Consider the following 24,568-nt stretch of genomic DNA (forward strand, 5'->3'; position numbering starts at 1 on the left):
GCGCCTCTAGTTGTGAATTGCGTAATTAACCAAAATCAAATTGATCGTTGAAGTCATGGTCGATGGTATTTTCTCCAGTGTTACGTCTGTTTGTCTGTGGTTTCTCTCTCAAATTCTCGTTGAACGGGTTTGGCCAACACCTGTAGTAAAGCACATCGACTCTTCTCCCAACTAGTGGAACTGGTTGCCTTCTGCGATGCATTTACTTTGACATTATTACACTGAATAAATATGCAATTTTCATTTCTTTTAAATAATCAGGGCTAATCGTATTCACTACACTGGACAGCTTTGAGCGAATCTTACATACTACACGTAAAAAAATGTAATGTTATTTATTATTAAGATTTCTAATACTTTTTTGCCAAAGCAGGCGCTTAATGATATGTATAAGAAAAAACTTATACATCGCATTAGTCACATACATTCCAAAACGTATACTTTTCATTAACTTATGAATGTTATTAGCTTTTTGATATGGGATCATTCATTAGGTGGCATAATGAAGAGTATAAGTATTTTCGAATGGTTTTTTGCCATAACATATAAGGTTATTTTTTAACGTGTACCAGATAGTGGTCAGAGTCGATATTTGGGCCTCGGAAGGTCTTCACATCTATGACATCTGAGAAATGTCACCAAAACATGATCGATTTGAGAACACGTATCGCCATTTGGGTGTCTTCAAGTGCGTTTTTGAATATTCTTGCGTGCAAAATAAGTGCTACAGATAGCCTTCCTCAGGCAGTTGTCATTGGTAGTTGCGTGCAGGCCTCGGTGGAGGCTCACCTTTCCAATGACTGGGTGGAAATACAGTCGCGAAATACAGGCCCAACCAGTGAATCGCGATGCATCACAAATGATCTCCACACTGCTAAAAAAGTTTACAAACAAACGACTTTGATGTATGCTCTTTAGACTATAAAGTATACAATTATAATTTCAAAGTACGCTCTTTCGTGGGGGAATGGGACTACACACAAAAAGGAATAAATATTATGCACAATTATGACTATCTTTTATTCACAAATGATTAACATTTATGTATAAAAATAGGAAAAGTGTGTAAAACTAATTCTTTTTATGCATCAAATTTTACACCTTTTGTGGTTAGTCCCATTCTCCCGCAAAAGAGTGTATTTCTGCCCAAAAGAGCATACTTTCATCTGTGCGTGCAGTAACGCCAAATCCCGTTTTCAGTATTTTTAATTTTGACGTATGATTGCTCTTTAGTTGGGCCATGGCAATTGAGATTCTCACGTCCGAATGTGTGAGTGGCGATAAAAGGAAAACAAACACTCCTAGATGGTGCAACTCAGCAAAGATTGGGTAAAAATGAGTATATTTCCATACATTTTTTGACTCTTTTGATATCATTGTGATGACCCGATCATTTTTTAGGTTATGAGCAGAAGGAAAACAAACATATTTTTACACATGACGAATTGCACATTAGTGTGCGCGCGCTAAACGTCACTCATCTCTATAGAGGTAATTGAGATTCTCACGTCCGAATGTGTGAGTGGCGATAAAAGGAAAACAAACACTCCTAGATGGTGCAACTCAGCAAAGATTGGGTAAAAATGAGTATATTTCCATATATTTGTTTACTCTTTTGAAATCATTGTGATGACCCGATCATTTTTGAGGTTATGAGCAGAAGGAAAACAAACATGTTTTTACACATGACGAATTGCACATTAGTGTGCGAGCGCTAAACGTCACTCATCTCTATAAACTATAGAGGACGATTTTCGCTGCGGTTCCCTTTGTTATCGTCCCCAAATTGATGTTGGGTACCTATCTGTCAAAACGTACTGATTTTTCCTTCGTTGACATTTAGTGCCCTATCCTCGCCAGCAAAAGATGTTTCGCCAGTGACGACAGCGACAATCTTCCTCTATAGTTTATTAGCTCTATTGCCATGGCTCATTCAGCAGAGACCCAATTAAGAACTGACCCGCGTATTAAAAACCCAACCAGCCAACGACTGTACACTTCCCTTCCGACCTGTGCATTTGCGTCACCGATGGTATGGTACCATTCTGATGATGATTCCGACTGCATTTTATTGTCAGACGTATGTATGAATAATGTTATAGAAGCTTCTAGACGAGAACTTTCTAAATCTTACACAGAAAAAAATGTTCCAGTGGAAACTACCATTCCGAGGGTTATTTTAAGAATACGCACCGACGATTTTCAGCAGATAACAAACCCGTTGGATTTTATCATGCGCGCAGTAAAAATCAATTGTGGTCCCGGTGGAATTTGTTTTATGAACTGAATAAGTGGTGAATTTTTATGAAACCATGGTCGAGACTATGGTTGATTTAACTGAAATTTGATAGTAGTTTCAAAAACAAGGGGTAGTCTACGAAATAGTAGCTTTTACCATGTAATTTTTTTCTGTGTACTTTCCCGAGATATTTATCCACCTTGTATTTTTATATACACTGTAGCGCTGCCATGCGAATGGACTAAAATGTTCTTCAACGTAATGTTTTTATACTCACTATCAACTTTATAGAAAACAGCAACTCTAAATCTTCAATAATGTGGACTATCGCACTTTTTACCACAAATTAATGCGAGTCCCGAAAGGTTAAAATAATTTAGAGCAATTCGGCGAGATCTAATATTGTTATGTACGAGATTTCGTCAAGTTCGATATTCGACCAAAAGCATTGTGCTCTTTAAAAAACAAAATTTTGTCAACATAGTTTTCCCACTGGGGATTTTTGTGACAGCTCTCAGTAGCTGGATTCTGCATCGCCACATCTGAAAAAAGAAAAAAAATAGAAAACGCCATCAGCAGAAAAGCGCATCAGCGGATGTAAAAACGCGTTCAGTTTTATTTCGGTAGAAAAACGAGCAAAAGTGTGATTTTTTCGGTTGCAAAGTGTTCCCCTGCGTTCCCGTGCAAGTAATCAACCATGGCCGGAAGACGAGTCCCGGCGAATGAGGATCTTTCGAACGTGGAATTCGAAACAAGTGAAGATGTCGAGGTGCTGCCGACTTTCAACTCGATGGCGCTCCGCGAAGAGCTGCTGCGGGGTGTTTATGCTTACGGTGAGTGCGATTTCGGGGAAACTGTAATTTTTGCTTTGGAGAAAGTTTCGTTTTTGTGCATCGAAATGATGCGGAAGGAATATTGATGATCTTTTTCGTTTTTAGGATTCGAGAAACCATCGGCCATCCAGCAGAGAAGCATCCTGCCGATTGTGAAGGGACGCGATGTTATTGCCCAGGCTCAGTCCGGTACCGGTAAGACGGCGACGTTTTCGATCGCCATTCTGCAATCGATGGACACGACACTGCGCGAGACGCAGGTTCTCTGCCTGTCGCCGACGCGCGAGTTGGCTGTCCAGATTCAGAAGGTCATTCTGGCGCTGGGAGATTTCATGAACGTTCAATGTCACGCGTGCATTGGTGGAACAAATCTGGGCGAGGACATCCGAAAGTTGGATTACGGCCAGCATGTGGTCAGTGGAACGCCGGGTCGTGTGTTTGATATGATCAAACGGCGGGTGCTGAGAACCCGCTCGATTAAAATGTTGGTGCTGGACGAAGCCGACGAAATGCTAAACAAGGGATTCAAGGAGCAGATATATGACGTTTATCGGTATTTGCCGCCAGCGACGCAGGTGTGTCTCATCTCGGCCACACTGCCACACGAGATTCTAGAAATGACATCCAAGTTTATGACGGATCCTATTCGCATTCTGGTCAAACGGTAAGTCATTGACTTTGATTGTTCTTTGTGAGTGAGTAAGTATAAGTATATTTTTTATTTGTTACGATAGCCTACCAGTTACAGGACTTTTACTTAGGTCAAGGAAGTTTAAATGGGAATTAAAATAACATTGGAGCTCTGGAAGTTAATAAGTGGTAATTGAGTGCTATAATAGCTAATTGAACTTTGTTTTAGTAGTTATCCTTGAAAGCTTGAAATGTTGGTTGCTGTCTAGTAGCCAAAGGGCGATGATTCCAAGTAGAGGCTCCGCTAATGAGCACACTTCTACCGCATGACGTCGTGATTTTGTATTAGATAAAGAACGGATAGCACCGCAGTAAAAAAATATATATTCAACCTAATAATTTTAGTCTTTCAAGTTTACGGTACACAAACAGGCAGTTCTTGATAGAGAACCTGGCTAATATTTTCCTTATGTACCATGTCCAAAACAATATTTATGTGAGAATCCTCTATGGTTTAACATTATTCTTCCATTAATTTCCATCTTCACAATAATTTCCACTAGAATTTGTTCTGATTCCCTGTAAAATGCGTTCTGAGGAAAATTTCTTTGAAATTCTAAATAGGTTCTTTTAAATTTTCAGAAAAATTCTAAATTATACAAAAAAAAAATTCTACTCAAATGTTCCGATAAAAATTTTCTGCGTTCTGAATTAAAAAGGCAAATTTTGTTGTCCATGAGAAATTATTCTGAATTTCCGAGGATTTTTTTTTCATTTTCTTCTTTTGGCTTACGAGGTGAGCAATAATATTAATTATTTCCGCTTGAGATCTAGTTATAATGATCTATTTGTATTTGAAATCCGAAATAGATTTCAAATGGGCTTCTAATGATTCAAAATGGTTTGCCCCATTGAGCACATCTATCATGTCTAAAATCACAACTATTTCTCTTCCTCTATCTTCTATTCTCTCACAAGTTAAATACCCGAAAATTAAACTGTTTAACCCCTTATGGGTCAGAAGCAGAGTGCGGCACGTCCGAGCCTACGTCCGGTCAGTGGATGGAAATGTCCGTTGTCCTCCATGAGTCTAATTTACATTGATTTATTAGTATACCGTCAAACGGGGTGACTTGCAACACTTGGGTTTTCCACAAGTTTTTGATTTTTTTTTACAATAAAAATATACCCAAACATCGACCTATGTCATCACGCATCCCTAGTTTACATTGTATTTGTTATGCCTAGTTGGTATTTAGGTAAAAATATAACTCACTGTTGTTTTTTGTATTATTTTGTGAAACTGTTTCGTTAATTGCAAGTCGAACGTCGAAAATCGTAAGTTCGTGTAGCAAATAAGGTACCAGTCAAAACTATTAATGCAAGAGATGGCGTTTTTTCAATGGTAGTAAAATCGAAATTTCATCACTATTAGACTACTAATCAGTGCAAACTAAGTGCAGGAGATAATCTTTGCACCTCATACTTCATTCATTATCACTACTTTCTTCTAAAACACCCCCATTTTCCATAAATTTGCAAAATACCTGATTTTCCCATACATTTTATCGATTTCCAACTACCATTCTTCCATGAGCTCATTGTGAAAACTGTGAAAATCTCAAAACATAGAGTAGCAGGTTTAACAACACAGATTGTTGGAGATTAGCCAACCAATTGACGGGTGAATTTCCGAGATATTAATACAGGTGAGGAACGACCGGAACGAGAGGATTTATGTTCTTATCCTAGTATTAATATATTCCTGGAATGATATTACATCTTACAGACTACAATCGTTACAATGTAAATAACGGTTTTACACCGTCCTGAATCAAGTTCAATGTTGTTTTTATCTATTTGCACTTACGTTTAGTCCCGTTTGTCCTACGTTTACGGGAAGGAATCTAGGCTTCGAATCACCGGGGGTCGTATATGCTACTACTAACAAACTAGTGCTGTGTGACTAAATAAATCCGTACTAAAATAGCCGTTGAATAAGTTCATGTAAATAGTTCGATTAATAGTAGTTACCTTTGCACGTAGATATTGGCGATTAAAGGTTGCATGAAGAAGAAGAAGTCGAAGGATGATATTTGAAAAATATTGCACGGGGAAGCATACGGGAAGTTTTTTAAAACTCTTCTCAAAAATTCTAGGAGCAATTTAATTAAAAACGGTTAGCAGTACGGGGTTGGACTTTCCTTCTACTGCATAATAAATGCAATTTTTCGATTTCAAATTTTATTTTATAATATCATACTTGACACACAGTATAACAAAAGTCCAACCCCGTACTGCTTTCCGTTTTTAATTAAATCGCTTTTAGAATTTTTGAGAAGAGTTTTAAAAATTTTTCCGTATGCTTCCCCGTGCAATATTTTTCTAATATCATCCTTCGACTTCTTCTTCTTCATGCAACCTTTAATCGTCAATAGATATAGAAAGGATTTTAGGTTAAGTATTTAGATACTTTAGGCAAGCACTGTGGAATAGATATTTAGTTTAGAACAACAAGATTTTAAGGCATGTTCAATTTAGGATACTACCTAGTAAACTTCTGTAGATTAGCACGATTTCTTGATTTCACTTCTTTATAGAATAAGTATAATTTAGGAGCTAAGGAGCTATGAGTTTAGTTTTAATCTTTCAACGATAAACTGCGTGTTTTGATTCTCGATCGAATACAAAGCTAGCTCTTACAAAGGCATTCAATCATGGGAAATATAATGGATGGGAAGGTGTGTCATAATTACTACTTTGCATCTATGTGTGTTTTGGGTGATAGGGTGCACATTTACGCTAGGGGTGTATTCAACACAGATAGAAACGCCGGTATCGCCACTCGGTGACGAGTACCGTAAACATGGTGCACGGAAGGTTCAGAGTCTATTATATAGAGTTGCGCAAAGAGGATCTTCTCACTCTTATTCTGAATGATGCTCTTGTTATTATGTTGAAAACTTTCATTTTTGTTCAACCCTTCAAGTGACTTCACGGGAGACTTCTAAAGCTTTTTAATTCGATAACCAAAGCCACCTACAGAGTGCAAACACGTGAGTTTCTTGTTGCAACTTTATTGGGGGGGGGGGGGTGTATTGAAGTTTTTTGAAGCTGTTTCTAATACATTTCAATTCATGAGTTTTAATTCGCCATAATAATCATCAGGCGATAACAATACTTCCGCCTTACCAACAATCATTTGTTTACTTTGCTCGATAGGTAGACGGTTTGACAGTTCAATAGGTAGATTTGGCTTCACTCTTTGCGTAACTCTATATATAATAGACTCTGGGAAGGTTGTTGTCTACACTTTTTACGGCTGCTGCACCCTGGAAGTGAATGTCATCGAAGTAAACAGTCGGTCCCTCATTGAAAATAATTTCACCAAAATCGATCCCCTCTCCAGTTACAATATTTAATTAGGTATGTAATTCCGCAAAAACTATAAAATAATAAAATTGTTTGTTTTTTTTTTTAAATATCAACTTTTTTTGAAATTTGTCCCCCTGTGGGGTGACTTGCAACAGCTGATACACGTAATGAAATAATTAATATTGAGCGTCTTAGGGGAAAATGTTACAAGGTTAAAAAATTTCAAACTTCCATTTACTTCCACTATAATCACTAATGTATCATCCAAGAGTCCCTTTACTTGGTATTCATTGACTACGAAAAAGCTTTCGGCCGTCTCAATCACGAGAATATGTGGGGTGCCCTGAGACGCAAGGGGGTTCCAGAGAAAATCATCGGCCTCATCGAAGCACAGTACTAGGCCTTTTCGTGTAGAGTGCTGCACAATGGGGTCCTGTCCGACCCTATCCGGGTCGTAGCTGGTGTGAGGCAAGGATGTATTCTATCACCGTTACTGTTTCTCATCGTAATCGATGAGATTCTGGTAGATGCGATTGACCGTGAACCAAACCGCGGGCTGTTATGGCAGCCTATAACCATGGAGCACCTAAACGACTTCGAATTGGTTGATGTCGTTGCACTCCTCGCGCAACGGCGCTCTGACATGCAGAGTAAGCTCAACGACCTTGCCGAGCGCTCCTCTTCGGGAGGTTTAGTCATCAACGTCAACAAAACCAAATCGTTGGATGTAAACACGGTGACTCCTTCCAGTTTCACAGTAGCCGGGCAACCAGTGGAGAATGTTGAAAGCTTCCAATTTCTTGGTAGCCAAATGGCGTCAGACGGCGGTACCAAGATCGACATAGGCGCACGGATCAAGAAAGCAAGGGCTTCCTTTGCGAGTTTAAGAAATATCTGGAAAAACAGGCAAATAAGTGAACGCACCAAAATACGAATTTTCAACTCTAACGTGAAATCTGTGCTGTTATACGCTAGCGAAACATGGTGTGTATCAGTGGAGAACACTCAACGGCTGCAGGTGCTCATTAACAGATGCCTGCGGTATATAATTCGGGCCTGGTGGCCTCACAACTGGATCTCAAATAACGAGCTCCATCGTCGTTGTCACCAGAGGCCGATAGCAACAGAAATTCGGGATCGGAAGTGGGGCTGGGTCGGCCACACTCTACGTAGGGGCGGAAACGAAATCTGTAAACAAGCATTAGACTGGAACCCAGCGGGAGATCGCAGCAGAGGCAGACCCAGAGGCTCATGGCGGCGAAGGCTCAATAAAGAAATAAAAGAAGTCGACCGAAATCTAACCTGGCAACAGGTTAAAGCGATAGCCGGGCAACGCTCAGGATGGAGATCTTTCAAGTCGGTCCTTTGCACCACCGGAGGTGTACAGGATCCATAAGTTAAGTAAGTAAAATTGCAAACCCAATGACTAGCCAACTTCGTGGCAAGAATCAATCAATTACTACCAATCCTGAATATGAATCTGCCTTCGCTAAGTTAAAGGATATCATGAGTACAACACTACTCTTGAGTTATCCAGATTTTAATCAACCGTTCATACTAACTACCGACGCATCAAACTATGCTATCGGCGCAGTACTGACGCAAATGGTAGATGGACACGAAAGACCAAGCAATTCGATTTCCAATTGGTTTACAAGAAAGCGAAACAAAACGTGGTAGCCAATGGATTATCTCGAATACCTCGCGTAAATGAATCTGAAATAAATTTAGAAATCCGCTCATCATTCATATTACCAATAACAGTCCCCTCACATTTATTATTTTATCTTTTCAGGTTATAGTAGACACGTATTCCACCAGGAGGAATATACCGAAGAACGACTATTGAATATTCTTAAAGCTCATTTATCTCCAAAAATAACAAATGGAATCTTTGCCCCACCAAAATTGTGCTCAAATATTCTCTATATAAACATTTTAATGGAATGCGAGTACAATTCTGCAATCTTGTAAGAGTCACAATTTTAATCATTAAAATTTAAATTTTAATCATAGAAGTTGGAAACTCACATATGAGGAGATTCGTCAATCAGTCTACTTCCCAAACATGTCTTCAATTGTTAGGACTTTTTTAAAAATTGCTGGGATTGTAAATACGCTAAATCAAGCTCTATCTGGAATAAGGGCGAATGTCGCAAGAGAGAATTCTCTTCGCCGACTTCCCCTCTTTTAAATTAAAGTGACAAGCAGATGAATTTGTAGCGGTTTTTCCCCTCAGAACGAAAGAAAACAATGAAAACTTGCATTCTGAGGTGATAAACCGCGATGAAATCCACTGCTTGTCACTTTTATTTAAAAGAGGGGAAGTCGACGAAGAGAATCCTCTCTTGCGACATTCGCCCTTTTACCAGATAGAGCTTGAAATATGAGCGTCATCCTTTTAACCCTTAAATGCGCAATGTTATTTTAAAACAACAAACCGAAAATACGTTCAATGTTAATAATTGCAATGGTTATTTACGTTAAAAATATTTCCGACGATTTCTAAAAAAATCGCCTTGCGCCTTTAAGGGTTAAAATTCCAATCACACGTAGAATCTATGAGAGACCTTTTTTTTTTTTTACAAGGGAGAATGCATTTACACACTAACCCAGTACACGTGCATTGTAGTTGCCAAACTACCACACGGAAGTGTACTGGAGTGTCGGACTCGACCATACCGGTAATACCGACTAAACTCCCTTGGGCTCCACCATCGTTTCCCCCAGGAACTACCTCGCAGTACTACTTCTGGGGGGACGGCAGTACTAAGCGTACTCACTCATTATCGCTCACACAGGCACTCGTCCCACGCGAGACTGACTTGGGTGCTCGCACCCCATTCACTCCATTTGAGTCTTACTTGGATGCTCTCCCGGACGCTCCGCTGCCATGCCTCGAGGTGTCAATAGCGGTAACTGCCTGGGCCTACAGATATTGCGCTACGACACTCTGCCTCAGCACGAGCAGATCAATCACACCACTGCCGAAGCAGACCATACGCTACCCTGCCGAAGCAGGGACACTCCCCATGCACCACATGTGCACAACTGTAGGTGTGTGGGTACAACCCACTGCTACCCTGCCGCCGAAGCAGCTTCTCCAAAGACCATTCGCTCCATGTGACCCTTTTTCGGGTGCTCACTCTAACACTCCACTGCAATGCCTCGAGGTGTCGATGGGATACCTCGACTCCTGCCTCAGCATGTGCAGTCCATACTCAGACTTCTGCTGCGCTTTGAGGTGACAATAGCGGCGGAGACACGCTATGACACTCCTGCCTCAGCACAACCAGATCACTCACTCCCTGCCGAAGCAGCTCACGCGCTACCCTACCGAAGTAGGTACACTCCACAACTTATTCTAACACTCCACTGCCATGCCTCGAGGTGTCGATAGCGGTATGTGGGGACTAATCAACGATACTACGCTACGACACTCTTACCTTAGCATGTGCAGTCCATACTCAGACTTCTGCTGCGCTTCGAGGTGGCCATAGCGGCGGCGACTCGCTATGACACTCCTGCCTCAGCACAAACAGATCACTCACTCCCTGCCGAAGCAGCTCACGCACTACCCTACCGAAGTAGGGACACTCCACATGCCAGTTGGCACTCCCTCCCTGGGCTTGTGCTTTTGAAGCGGCACACAGTCGCTTTGATAGAGTCCGCTTACGGGCACTTGTGGTTTTTTGGGAGGGGTTTTAGCAGAGCCCACTGCTAAATCCCACCACGCCCTAGGCAGTTCTCCCTGACTCGCAGACAGCTGGGGAGGGGTCGTCAAGCCCTTGGACATCATGCTGTTCCTGCTGTCCCTGCTGCCCCCAATGAGAGACCTTTAGAAAGTCCTCTACGTACATGAAACTTGGACCATCGCGAGGACTGGCGAGCACTCGGAGTATTTGAGAGACGGGTGCCGAGGACCACCTGTGGTGGTGTGTAAGGGGCGCTGTGTGGCGGCAATACGTTTCACTGTTGACTAATTTTCAACGTGACGAGTACTACCGTCAAATGGGGTGACTTGCAACACTTTTCAAGTTTCTCTCTCAATAATTCTGAATTAAAAGGATTTATTCATTCTACTAGTACATGATACTTTTAATGTGTCCTAATATTAGTGATTAGACATATAATCAGACATATAACAATAATAAAATATGAAAATAATATCAAAATGATGGGTGTTGCAAGCCACCACTACTGCGGGGTGACTTGCAACACTTCATCAAATTCAATCATAACATGTTTTAGAACAACTTAATCATAGTGATTTTTCATCCTGGGTCATTCTTCACCACTGTCAATGCAGGGGCCTTACTTAAGGGATCCCCCTCCTTTCATTCCGATTTTTTTTACGATTTCAACGGATCGATTGATATTTTAAAGTCATCGAGTTGAAAGTGCTTCATGTCGATTTAAGAATGGTGTGCACCATCATCATTCCCTGGATAGTTGTTTTTAAAACGGATTTCCTTTCTTTCTCCGCCATCCAAATTACCACGATTATGTCATTATTTTGAAAAGGCATTTCCGCAGCAAGCAGTAAAACACACATGTGTTGGATCTTCTTGGAGGTTCAACACTGTTTGACCACCGTAAGTCTTAGTTTTACTGTTTTCTGTATTAGGATACCGTAAAGTTGTTGTTGGGGACAAATCGTACCGCCAAGCGGCTTCGCGGATAAACAATTTGTTTTTTAACTTCTACCGCTGCCTTCATCAAAGTCTTCTTTGAAAAATTAGAATACATGCGACTTCCTGTAGGTTTCTTGTAGTTTCGCGGCATGATAAAGGAATTCTGTAACATAAAATCAATGCTAGTTTTAGAAAAAAAATGTTCAAAAACTGAATCAGCAGTTTTTGAAAAATAAACTATCGTGTATCAGCTCAAGGTTAAAAAAAAAATCAAACTTCCATTTACTTCCACTATAATCACTAATGTATCATCAGATACGTATTTCGTTTTCTACTTGAAAACTTTTTCAGTGTTTTGTTATCGACTAACAGAAGTTAAAAAACAAATTGTTTACCCGGGAAGCCGCTTGGCGGTACGATTTGTCCCCAACAACAACTTTACGGTATGCTAATACAGAAAACAGTAAAACTAAGACTTACGGTGGTTAAACAGTGTTGAACCTCCAAGAAGATCCAACACATGTGTGTTTTACTGCTTGCTGCGGAAATGCCTTTTCAAAATAATGACATAATCGTGGTAATTTGGATGGCGGAGAAAGAAAGGAAAACCGTTTTAAAAACAACTATCCAGGGAATGATGATGGTGCACACCATTCTTAAATCGACATGAAGCACTTTCAACTCGATGACTTTAAAATATCAATCGATCCGTTGAAATCGTAAAAAAAATCGGAATGAAAGGAGGGGGATCCCTTAAGTAAGGCCCCTGCATTGACAGTGGTGAAGAATGACCCAGGATGAAAAATCACTATGATTAAGTTGTTCTAAAACATGTTATGATTGAATTCGATGAAGTGTTGCAAGTCACCCCGCAGTAGTGGTGGCTTGCAACACCCATAATTTTGATATTATTTTCATATTTTTATTATTGTTATATGTCTGATTATATGTCTAATCACTAATATTAGGACACATTAAAAGTATCATGTACTAGTAGAATGAATAAATCCTTTTAATTCAGAATTATTGAGAGAGAAACTTGAAAAGTGTTGCAAGTCACCCCATTTGACGGTAGTACTCGTCACGTTGAAAATTAGTCAACAGTGAAACGTATTGCCGCCACACAGCGCCCCTTACACACCACCACAGGTGGTCCTCGGCACCCGTCTCTCAAATACTCCGAGTGCTCGCCAGTCCTCGCGATGGTCCAAGTTTCATGTACGTAGAGGACTTTCTAAAGGTCTCTCATAGATTCTACGTGTGATTGGAATTTTAACCCTTAAAGGCGCAAGGCGATTTTTTTAGAAATCGTCGGAAATATTTTTAACGTAAATAACCATTGCAATTATTAACATTGAACGTATTTTCGGTTTGTTGTTTTAAAATAACATTGCGCATTTAAGGGTTAAAAGGATGACGCTCATATTTAGCGTATTTACAATCCCAGCAATTTTTAAAAAAGTCCTAACAATTGAAGACATGTTTGGGAAGTAGACTGATTGACGAATCTCCTCATATGTGAGTTTCCAACTTCTATGATTAAAATTGTGACTCTTACGAACAATTGTGACTCTTACAAGATTGCAGAATTGTACTCGCATTCCATTAAAATGTTTATATAGAGAATATTTGAGCACAATTTTGGTGGGGCAAAGATTCCATTTGTTATTTTTGGAGATAAATGAGCTTTAAGAATATTCAATAGTCGTTCTTCGGTATATTCCTCCTGGTGGAATACGTGTCTACTATAACCTGAAAAGATAAAATAATAAATGTGAGGGGACTGTTATTGGTAATATGAATGATGAGCGGATTTCTAAATTTATTTCAGATTCATTTACGCGAGGTATTCGAGATAATCCATTGGCTACCACGTTTTGTTTCGCTTTCTTGTAAACCAATTGGAAATCGAATTGCTTGGTCTTTCGTGTCCATCTACCATTTGCGTCAGTACTGCGCCGATAGCATAGTTTGATGCGTCGGTAGTTGGTATGAACAGTTGATTAAAATCTGGAACTCAAGAGTAGTGTTGTACTCATGATATCCTTTAACTTAGCGAAGGCAGATTCATATTCAGTATTGGTAGTAATTGATTTATTCTTGCCACGAAGTTTGCTAGTCATTGGTTTTGCAATTTTTTCAAATCCTGGTACAAATCTGTTTCTAGTAGGAGATTGTTCCTAGAAACGACTTTCATTGAAGAATTTCAGGTGACTTTTATCACTTTTTTAATGTTAAACAGTGTCGACACATTTGTCGCAAAGTCAAATCGATCACCGTATTGTTCTAACAGGATCTGTTTGATACCACCAATGGTATCAGGATCGCCATTTGCGCATACAATCGCGCGAGCGACTCCTCAAATCCGCAAATGATGGGTAAAGCGTACCATTGGTACTTCGCGTACCTGAAGGAATAAAAAGGACCCCATCTCGCGGTCCTTAGCCTCTTACCCAGCAACTCCTATCCCTACCTCCCCGCGATGCTGGCCGGGATACGAGCAACCTTAGGGAAGATCGGGTAACCAACCCCGGTGGGAACTATGGTCGTATGCTGACAGGGAAGGAGGGGTTTGCTCCTCTCTATTGAGCGTCTGTTCTCCATGTCAGGATCGGCTCACAACAGCGTCTGTTCTCCATGTTAGGGGCGGCTGATCATCGTCCGAGTGCCAGCGAGGGACTCTAAGTGAAACTGTGCACCATGGTCCACCGGAAATAAGTAGGAATGGTCCTCCGGAAATTTAGGGGGTTTGGTGTCAGGCCCTGCAAGCCAGCAAAAAAAAACTCACGCAACGAACAATCAACAAGAGAGTACGGACCGGAACCATCGGCGAAGACCACTGCGACGAAAAGGGACTAGCGATTGGAAACTCGGTTCGTGGAACTGCAAATCTCTCAACTTCATCGGGAGCACACGCATACTCCCCGATGTGCTCAAGGACCGTGGATTCGGCATCGTAGCGCTGCAGGAGGTTTGTTGGAAGGGATCAATGGTTCGAACGTTTAGAGGTAATCATTCCATCTACCATAGCTGCGGCAACACACACGAGCTGGGAACAGCTTTCATAGTGATGGGCGACATGCAAAGGCGCGTGATCGGGTGGTGGCCGATCAACGAGAGAATGTGCAGGTTGAGGATCAAAGGCCATAGCCCACACTCCGGAAGCACTGATGATGATAAGGACGCATTCTACGCGCAGCTGGAACGTGAGTACGACAGCTGCCCAAGCCACGACGTCAAAATCATCATAGGAGATTTTAACGCTCAGGTTGGCCAAGAGGAGGAGTTTAGACCGACTATTGGAAAGTTCAGCGCTCACCGGCTGACGAACGAAAACGGCCTACGACTAATTGATTTCGCCGCCTCCAAGAATATGGCTATTCGCAGCACCTACTTCCAACACAGCCTCCCGTATCGGTACATCTGAAGATCACCACTGCATACAGAATCAGAAATCGACCACGTTCTGATTGATAGACGGCACTTCTCCGACATTATCGACGTCAGGACATATCGTGGCGCTAACATCGACTCGGACCACTATCTGGTGATGGTTAAACTGCGCCCAAAACTATCCGTCATCAACAATGTTCGGTACCGACGACCGCCGCGGTACGACCTAGAGCGACTGAAGCAACCTGATGTCGCCACTGCATACGCGCAGCATCTCGAGGCAGCGTTGCCGGAAGAGGGTGAGCTCGATGGGGCCCCTCTTGAGGACTGCTGGAATACAGTCAAAGCAGCCATTAACGACGCAGCGGAGAACAACGTCGGGTATATGGGTCGAAGTCGACGGAACGATTGGTTCGACGAAGAGTGCAGACAGATTCTGGAAGAGAAGGACGCAGCGCGGGCGGTCGCGTTGCAGCAAGGTACCCGGCAGAACGTGGAACGTTATAGACGAAAGCGGAGTGCGAGGAGATGAAACAGCTGTGCCGTTCTCAAGAAACACGCAAGTTCTACCAGAAGCTCAACGCATCCCGCAAAGGCTTCGTGCCGCGAGCCGAAATGTGCCGGGATAAGGATGGGAGCATTTTGACGGACGAACGTGTGGTGATCGAAAGGTGGAAGCAGCACTACGAGGAACATTTGAATGGCGCTGAGAGCAGAGATGCCAGATTAGAAGACATGTCTTCAATTTGAAGACATTTGAATCTCTGTGAAGACATTTATTTCATGAAGACATTTTGAAGACTTTTCAAAATATTTGAAGACTTACCTTCTTATTTAAAGATACTTGAAGACAATCAAATAGAAAATATAATTTGATTACTAATTTATAACTTTTGCAACTTCTAAATGCAGATAATATAAATATTACAAAAGTTATACATAATAGAATAATGTTTCGGGCTTAAAATTTCAAACGTTAAAACACATTTACACTAGCCGGTTGACATTTTTTAGTTATGTGCTGGTAAAAAATTCCCGATGGCAGCATTAGCTTAAATTTTCCATGGTAGCATGGCGTTTTCAAAGTGTCTTGTTCAAAGGTATTTCGATCATTGTATCAGAACACAATGACCGATCTAATTTATTTCAAACGACAAAACAAATAGAATTCTATTATGACTTTTTTGGCTGAAACCAATTTTTTAAAATTTCTTTATAATTCATCTGATCTTTTCGGTATTTCCAGAATACCCGTCGAGAATGAGAATAAATTTTGAAGAACTCGATTAATTTTCTGTGGATTTTAGAAATAATTTTCAATGAAAATTCGTTTTAAAAAATTAATTCGTGTTAAATAGAGAGAATTAACCATACAAATTTTGAGGAATTTTTCATGAAAATTCAAGAGAATTGAAATTGAAAATTCTTCCTAAATTATCTTGGGAATTTATAACAATTTCAGTATGGCCAAATAAAGGGATTACTCCAAAATTGAAACGGGAAATTCATCTTTATTTCCACAAACAAATTTTTAAGTTCTTGCAGGAAAATCATCTGAATTCCCACAAAGAATTCATTTTCATTTCCACAAGAAATTTGTCTTGAATTTTCGTGGGATGTACTCTGGTTTTGTATTTGAAATTTTTAGGATGTCTCTTCGGATTTTTCATGTAGGGGTAATGACGGCTTTGGCAGGTTTTGTTCTATTATTGGCAGGGGGTTTTTTATGACTGATTATGCTCAAATTTGGCCCAAACATTTTTTGCATATTGTGGCCAAATTTCATAAAATTCGGTCGACAAAAACCCCCCTGCCAATAATAGAACAAAACCTGCCAAAGCGGTCTGTTCCCCTACCACATTTTACGGAAAGTTCTAAATTTCCACTTATTTTCAATTTTCTCAGAAAATTTTCTTTAGTTTCCATAGAACATTCTTACGAATGTCGACAAGAAATTGAAATTGTTCTGGTTTTAAATGGATATTTCGCAGAACAGCCACGGTAAATTATTTTAAATTTGTACAGGAAAATCTTTTAAAAAAATAATTAGAGTAATTTCATAAACAAATCCGCCAGAGTTTTTATTACAGAAACTCGTTACACTTTCTTGTTGAATTCTTGCTTGAATTCCTTTGGTATTTTAAAAAAAAAATCTCCTTGGGCACTCTTCCAGTATTTTAACTGGAAATCCCTCTATGAATTTCTCCAGTAAATCCATCTCTGGAATTCTTTTTGAAATTCCCCTTGAAGTTCCTCCAGCAATTTGTCCAGCAACTCCCTCAGAGATTTTTAAGAAAATTTCTCCAGAATTTCCTTTGGAAGTACATCTAGGAACTCTTCCATAAGTTCGTCCAGAAATTTCTCCGTAGGGTCCTTCAAGAATTCCGTCGGAGAGTCCTCCAGTCGTTCCTCCAGAAATTCCTTAGTTTGTTTCTTTCACGACATTCTCCAGTAGTTCTTCCAGGAATTCCTCTCGAAGCTCCTGCTGGCATTCGTTCGGAATTTCCCAAGAATCCTTCCGAATCTCCCAAGAATCCCTTCGGAAGTTTCTCCAGGAATTCCTCTTGATGATGTTCCAAGAATGTTGCCGAAAGATTCTCCAATAATACATCTGGAATTTCTCTGTTATTTCCTCCAGGATTTTTTTCGGAAATTCCTGCGGCAATACCTCAGGAAGTTCTTCCAAAAAGTTATCCAGAAGTTCCTTCGGAAGTTTCTTCAGAAATTTCTGCAGGAACTACACTGCAAACTCTTTCAGTAATTGCTAAGGAAAATCCTTCAGAAAATCCCTCAGGAATTCCTCCTGTAATTCCTCCGGAAGTTCCATTAGCATTCCACCCGGAAGCTCCTCCAGAAATTTATCTGGAAGTTCCTTCATAAAATCTTTTGGATGTTCCAACAGCAATTCCTCCGGAAATTCCTTCAGGAGTTCCATTAGGAAGTTTCCGAAAAAATCATCAGGAATTTATCCTGAAGTTTCTCCAGAAATTCTTCCGGAAAATTCTTCAAAAAATCTTGTGGAAGCTTCTTCAGGTATATATATATATATATATATATATATATATATATATATATATATATATATATATATATATATATATATATATATATATATATATATATATATATATATATTTATTAAAAATTCAACCGGTCAGCCCAGAATCACAATTCTTATGCTAAAATAAGTCTCCTGTCAAATTTTCAGCTAATTCGGATAAAATTTCGAGGTGGCTCAAGTCGATTTAGTGCTTTTGGGCTTTTTTTAATTTTGGAAAAAATCTAACAAGAGATATAACGTCAAAAACTATCGCAACAACCTCTACGAAAGCTTTTGGTGAGCTCTACAAGTCTTGTGAACATTGCGATTCGTTCCGTTCACGTTTTGTCCATGTAAAAGTGATTGTTAGAAATAGTCATAGCTGTAAATAGTAGTTCTAAGTTCAATTGAATTTTATTGCCCATCTAACGCAACCCTACACTACCCTTTTTTAATGACTCGTCTAATACTCCGCCAACAGAAATAGAGAGTAAGAGAGTCTCCCGCACGACCGATAGCCGATGGTCAACCATACAGTCGTAGGAAGAGTGGACAGCAAAATTGTAAATAAACCAGTAGCTAATAATACGTTGAAGCACAAACAAGTACGGTCGGTTGTTTCTTTGGTCGTTTGATGACAAGAAATTCTCTAAGTGTTGAGCTAAACTGCCAACTTTAACTTTGCGTGGTCGGTTTGAGTGCAGTGTACTGGACTTAGTGTAATTTTTGGCTCATTTGGTGAATACTTTGCATTGCGGTGAACTTTTCGGGGCTAATTAAATTAGCGAAGCAAGTCCTTCGAGTGACGGCACGCGAGTATCGTGAACAGTGATTTTCAAGCTTTTATCTGCATAAAAATACTGTTTCCCCCAAAAGTCGTTGTTCTACAAAATTCTTGAATTTATGACAAATGATTGCTAATTTATTTTATTGTTATTTCTCTTTTTTCCCTGAAAATTTGAGTAATAGAATTGTCGATGTGCAATTTACCGTTAAATTCTTAAAAATCAGAAGCTGAACATTTGTCACGAATTTGCACGTTAGGGTTTCTTCAAACAAGTTGTTCGAACAAAACATAAATCAAAACATATGATATTTGACGCTTACAACAAACGACTTCCAAATTTTGTTAATTTCACCATATGTCTGCATGCTTTTAACATTGAGTGCATCGTAGTAACAAGTGAAATTGAAGCTTCTTTGTTTGAACAACTTGTTTGAAGAAACCTCAGCGTGCAAATTTATGACAAATGTTCAGCTTCTGATTTTTAAGAATTTAACGCTAGCTCGCACATTGGAAATTATATTCTTCAAATTTCCAGGAAAAAAAGAGGAATAATAATATAATAAATTAGCAATCATTTGTCATGAATTTAAGAATTTTGTTGAACAACGACTTTTGGGGGAAACAGTATTTTATGCACTTAATAGCTTGAAAATCACTTTTTCATGGACAAAACGTGAACGGAACGAATCGCAATGTTCACAAGACTTGTAGAGCACACCAAAAGCTTCCGTATAGAAGTTGTTGCGATAGTTTTTGACGTTTATATCTCTTGTTAGATTTTTTCTAAAACTTAAAATAGCCCAAAAACACTAAATCGACTTGAGCCACCTCGAAATTTTATCCGAATAAGCTGAAAATTTTACAGGAGACTTATTTTACCAAAAGAATTATGATTCTGGGCTGACCGGTTGATTTTTTGATACTTTTTGAAAACATGAAGAGGTCTATTATATATATTCCGAATCCCTACAGGCAATTCTTTAAATATAAATTCAGAAGAACTCCACAAAGAAATTCAGTTATAAAAATCCGTTGGAATTATATTTAAAGACTGATTAAAAAATCCAAGGGAAAGAGATTGCCCTTACTCATGAAGATTTAAAGAATATTCTTTTGAATTCTAACAATTTGAGTGTTAAAAAAATAAACGATACATAAAACAAGGAGATGATTGAAATTATAATTTGAAGACATTTTTACTCGACTGTGAAGACATTTGAAAATATCCCCTGGCATCCCTGGCTGAGAGTACAGGCAGTGAAAGTCAAGGCAGCGGAGGAGATGACTACGTCAGTTCAGCGGACGATGGAAGCCAACCAGCCCCCACCTTGAGGGAAGTTAAGGATGCCATCCAACAGCTAAAGACCAATAAAGCAGCTGGTAAGGATGGTATCGGAGCTGAGCTCATCAAGATGGGCCCGGAAAAGCTAGCCACTTGCCTGCACAAACTGATAGTCAGAATCTGGGAAACTGAACAGCTACCGGAGGAGTGGAAGGAAGGGGTTATATGCCCCATCTACAAGAAAGGCGACAAGCTGAAGTGTGAGAACTTTCGAGCGATCACCATCCTTAATGCCGCCTACAAAGTGATATCCCAGATCATCTTCCGTCGTCTGTCACCATTAGTGAATGAGTTCGTGGGAAGTTATCAAGCCGGCTTCGTTGACGGCCGCTCGACAACGGACCAGATCTTTACTGTACGACAAATCCTTCAAAAATGCCGTGAATACCAGGTCCCAACTCATCATCTGTTCGTTGATTTCAAGGCGACATACGATAGTATAGACCGCGTAGAGCTATGGAAAATTATGGACGAGAACAGCTTCCATGGGAAGCTTACCAGACTGATCAAAGCAACGATGAATGGTGTGTGCAAAGTTGCGTGAAGATTTCGGGCGAACACTCCAGTTCGTTCGAATCGCGCCGGGGACTAAGACAAGGTGATGGACTTTCGTGCCTGTTGTTCAACACTGCGCTAGAAGGTGTCATGCGGAGAGCCGGGTGTAACAGCCGGGGTACGATTTTCAACAGATCCAGTCAATTTATTTGTTTCGCGGATGACATGGACATTGTCGGCCGAACATTTGCAAAGGTGGCAGAACTGTACACCCGCCTGAAACGTGAAGCAACAAAAGTTGGACTGGTGGTGAATGCCTCAAAGACAAAGTACATGCTTGTGGGCGGAACCGAGCGCGACAGGGCCCGCCTGGGAAGCAGTGTTACGATAGACGGGGATACCTTCGATGTGGTCGAGGAATTCATCTACCTCGGATCCTTGCTTACGGCTGATAACAATGTCAGTCGTGAAATACGAAGGCGCATCATCTGTGGAAGTCGAGCCTACTACGGGCTCCAGAAGAAACTGCGGTCAAAAAAGATTCTTCGCCGCACCAAATGTGTCATGTACAAGACGCTAATAAGACCGGTAGTCCTCTACGGACATGAAAAATGGACAATAGGGTGGTTCAAAAAATCGATTTTGCTCCACAGTGCTCATCTGATTCTTTACCATGTTCTGAGTGTCCTCTGAAAATTTGAGTTCATTTGGATTAAAACTGATTTAGCACAAGCCATTTCAAGTTTGCATGCAAATTAGTATGGGGAAATTTATTTTTTCATTATACTGTTAATGACGGTTCAACATTAAGCGCAGGTTAAAAGAAAACCTACATAGCTAAAAGGAATACTCAACAGCTTTCACCCAACGGAAATCGTATGTTGATTAACAGCCCCAATAATTAGTAATCGAATTTAATCTATACCGTGGTTTTCTGGAGCTAATTGCATAACTCATCAACAGGCAACATTGCTGCTCGTGGCGCGAAAGATAGCACACACAAATTCAGGCTACTATGTTGCACTGCACATTTCAGTGATGCCCTCAAAGAAGTTTAACGATCATGACTAAAGATTCGCAACCTGTCTTAAAATCGATTACTAATTATTGGGGCGATTAATCAACATGCGATTTTCGTTGGGTGAAAGCTGTTGAGTATTCCTTTTAGCTATGTAGGTTTTCTTTTAACCTGCGCTTAATGGGGGAACGTCATTAACAGTATAATGAAAAAATATATTTCCCCATACTAATTTGCATGCAAACTTCAAACGGCTTGTGCTAAATCAGTTTTAATCCAAATGAGCTCAAATTTTCAGAGGTCACTCAGAACATGGTAAAGAATCAGATGAGCACTGTGGAGCAAAATCGATTTTTTGAACCACCCTAAGGACAATGCTCGAGGAGGACTTGCAAGCACTCGGAGTATTCGAGAGACGGGTGCTTAGGACCATCTTTGGCGGTGTGCAAGAAGACGTTGTGTGGCGGCGAAGAATGAACCATGAGCTCGCCCAGCTCTACGGCGAACCCAGTATCCAGAAGGTAGCTAAAGCCGGATGGGCAGGGCATGTTGCAAGAATGCCGGACAGCAACCCTGCAAAGATGGTTTTCGCTTCTGATCCGGCAGGTACGAGACGACGTGGAGCGCAGCGAGCGAGATGAGCAGACCAGGTGCAGAACGACTTGGCGAGCGTGGGGCGTATTCGAGGATGGAGAGATGCGGCCTCGAACCGTGTATTGTGGCGTAAAATTGTTGATTCAGTGTTATCTGTTTAGATGTAGACTAAATAAATAAATGCATAGAGCTTAGTGAATCGGGCTGGCCGTTGGCCCCCTTTATCTTGAACATTTCATATAGCTCGTCTACTTCCCGTAGCCAGCTTGAAAGTTCTTTTTTACTACCAGAAAACTCCGATAGGTTCTTGATGGGATCGGGGATAGTAAATTTACTACTATTTCCCGACGTCATCAATGCCTTGAGCTGATCAATTTCAGCCTTCAGCGCCTCAATCTCTGACTGTCTGGTTTCTGGCATTGTTTAGCGGATTATTTTATAAAAGATAATAAAAATGAGTTACTCACGTAAATAATATCCACATCCGAGGGGTTTGATGTTCACGTTGTTGCAAGTTCGCGTGAGACGGGATTTTTACCACTTTTTAAACACCTCACGATCCCACTTCTGACATCACTTATGGAAATCGTGATATGGATTCACTTTCAAAAAAAGACTTAGTAACTCGAAAACACTTTTATTGATAATACTAACACAATACAGCACCACCGGTGATTGTCCAAAGCTGCCAAAGGAAAGAGAACGCGTTCGCGGGTTATTTATAATGGACAAACTGCTGATCTGGGTCGTCCACGTTGTCTGACTGCAATTGGTGCTCCTGAGTGGCACGATGTTCCGACGTTTCCATAAAGCAAATTAAATTCTTTATTGAAAACAACCAAATTACGTTAAAAAGTAACTAAATTTATTTATTTAATTCAACCATTGTTTTGGTTGTTTCAAGCCAGTCAAATTTTTGTCGTGAGTTAAAATGTCCCATTTACGATAAGACCCATGACTCATTTAGCTCTTGCAGAATGTTATGCGCTAAAAACCGCGAGAAGAATAGGCCCATAAAAAAAATAAAAACTGTTTTTCAAGCCGCCTCTTCAGAGTGGCCGAAATAACACAAAAGACTGAATCACAAATGGCCGAATCATTACAGAAGATTCAATCACCCAACCCAAGGAACTGAGAAAATTCTGTTTAACGAAATGCTTTTTCATCTTATTTTGCATTGTATAGCAGCATTCTAATCAATTGGTTTCAATCGAATTCAGTCGACGTGACAAAAGTTAAACAAGGTCAATCTTTCAAATTTGGCGATGTTAACTGCATTAATTAGAATCCTTATATTTTCAAAACAGATCAATTTGCAATCAACGTATTTCATCTAATCTATTTTTATGTTACTCTTTTTTGATCGACAGTGATGAATTGACGCTGGAAGGAATCAAGCAGTTCTTCGTTGCCGTCGAACGGGAAGAGTGGAAGTTCGATACCCTGTGCGACCTGTACGACACCCTCACCATCACCCAGGCGGTCATCTTCTGCAACACCAAGCGCAAGGTCGACTGGCTGACGGAGAAGATGCGCGAAGCGAACTTCACCGTCAGTTCCATGCACGGCGACATGCCGCAGAAGGAGCGAGATGAAATCATGAAGGAGTTCCGCTCGGGTCAGAGCCGGGTGCTGATCACGACCGACGTTTGGGCTCGTGGTATCGACGTGCAGCAGGTGTCGCTGGTCATCAACTATGATCTGCCGAACAATCGTGAGTTGTACATCCACCGTATCGGTCGGTCCGGTCGATTCGGACGTAAGGGTGTGGCTATCAACTTCGTGAAGAGTGACGATATTAGAATTTTGCGAGATATCGAACAGTACTATTCGACACAGATCGATGAAATGCCAATGAATGTGGCGGATTTGATCTAAAGGAAGAAGAGTTTTTTTTTAATTTCTATATAAACACACATTTACACAATTATGCGTATTTAAACAAGAAATTTGCTAGCAGGTAAGTAATTTAATATGTTTGAGATGGAACTCAAGATGTATAACCACTTGTGCAAATGACGGATGCTTGATTAGAACACATATAATCATGATTATCATCAACATGGACTACTAATAAAAAGAGAACTCTCTTTGAATCTCTAGTAACTTTACTTGAAATTGGGAAAGAAATTCTGTACTATACTTTTTTGGCTTATTTCTTAATAAATAATTATTTTAGAGCGTCTTA

General features: G+C 40.3%; 1 protein-coding gene across 1 annotated transcript; it reads left to right on the plus strand.

Moving 5' to 3' along the window:
* The first annotated feature begins 2,782 nt into the window (after positions 1-2,782).
* LOC134225776 (eukaryotic initiation factor 4A-III) lies at positions 2,783-24,476 on the plus strand. The gene is made up of 3 exons (XM_062706135.1): positions 2,783-3,072; positions 3,178-3,736; positions 23,751-24,476. Exons 1-3 carry the CDS (start codon positions 2,937-2,939, stop codon positions 24,256-24,258), a joined length of 1,203 nt encoding a protein of 400 aa, XP_062562119.1. The 5' UTR covers positions 2,783-2,936; the 3' UTR covers positions 24,259-24,476.
* The last annotated feature ends 92 nt before the right edge of the window (positions 24,477-24,568 follow it).

The sequence above is a fragment of the Armigeres subalbatus genome, chromosome 1 (assembly GCF_024139115.2).
Source record: "Armigeres subalbatus isolate Guangzhou_Male chromosome 1, GZ_Asu_2, whole genome shotgun sequence".
Classification (NCBI taxonomy): Eukaryota; Metazoa; Arthropoda; class Insecta; order Diptera; family Culicidae; genus Armigeres; species Armigeres subalbatus.

Bases quoted from the DNA above. Each gene is read 5' to 3' on its own strand.
- LOC134225776 (XM_062706135.1), top strand. From the start codon at position 2,937: ATGGCCGGAAGACGAGTCCCGGCGAATGAGGATCTTTCGAACGTGGAA. The intron at 3,073-3,177 runs GTGAGTGCGATT...TTTCGTTTTTAG, and splicing joins GCGGGGTGTTTATGCTTACG to GATTCGAGAAACCATCGGCC. The intron at 3,737-23,750 runs GTAAGTCATTGA...TTTGATCGACAG, and splicing joins ATTCGCATTCTGGTCAAACG to TGATGAATTGACGCTGGAAG.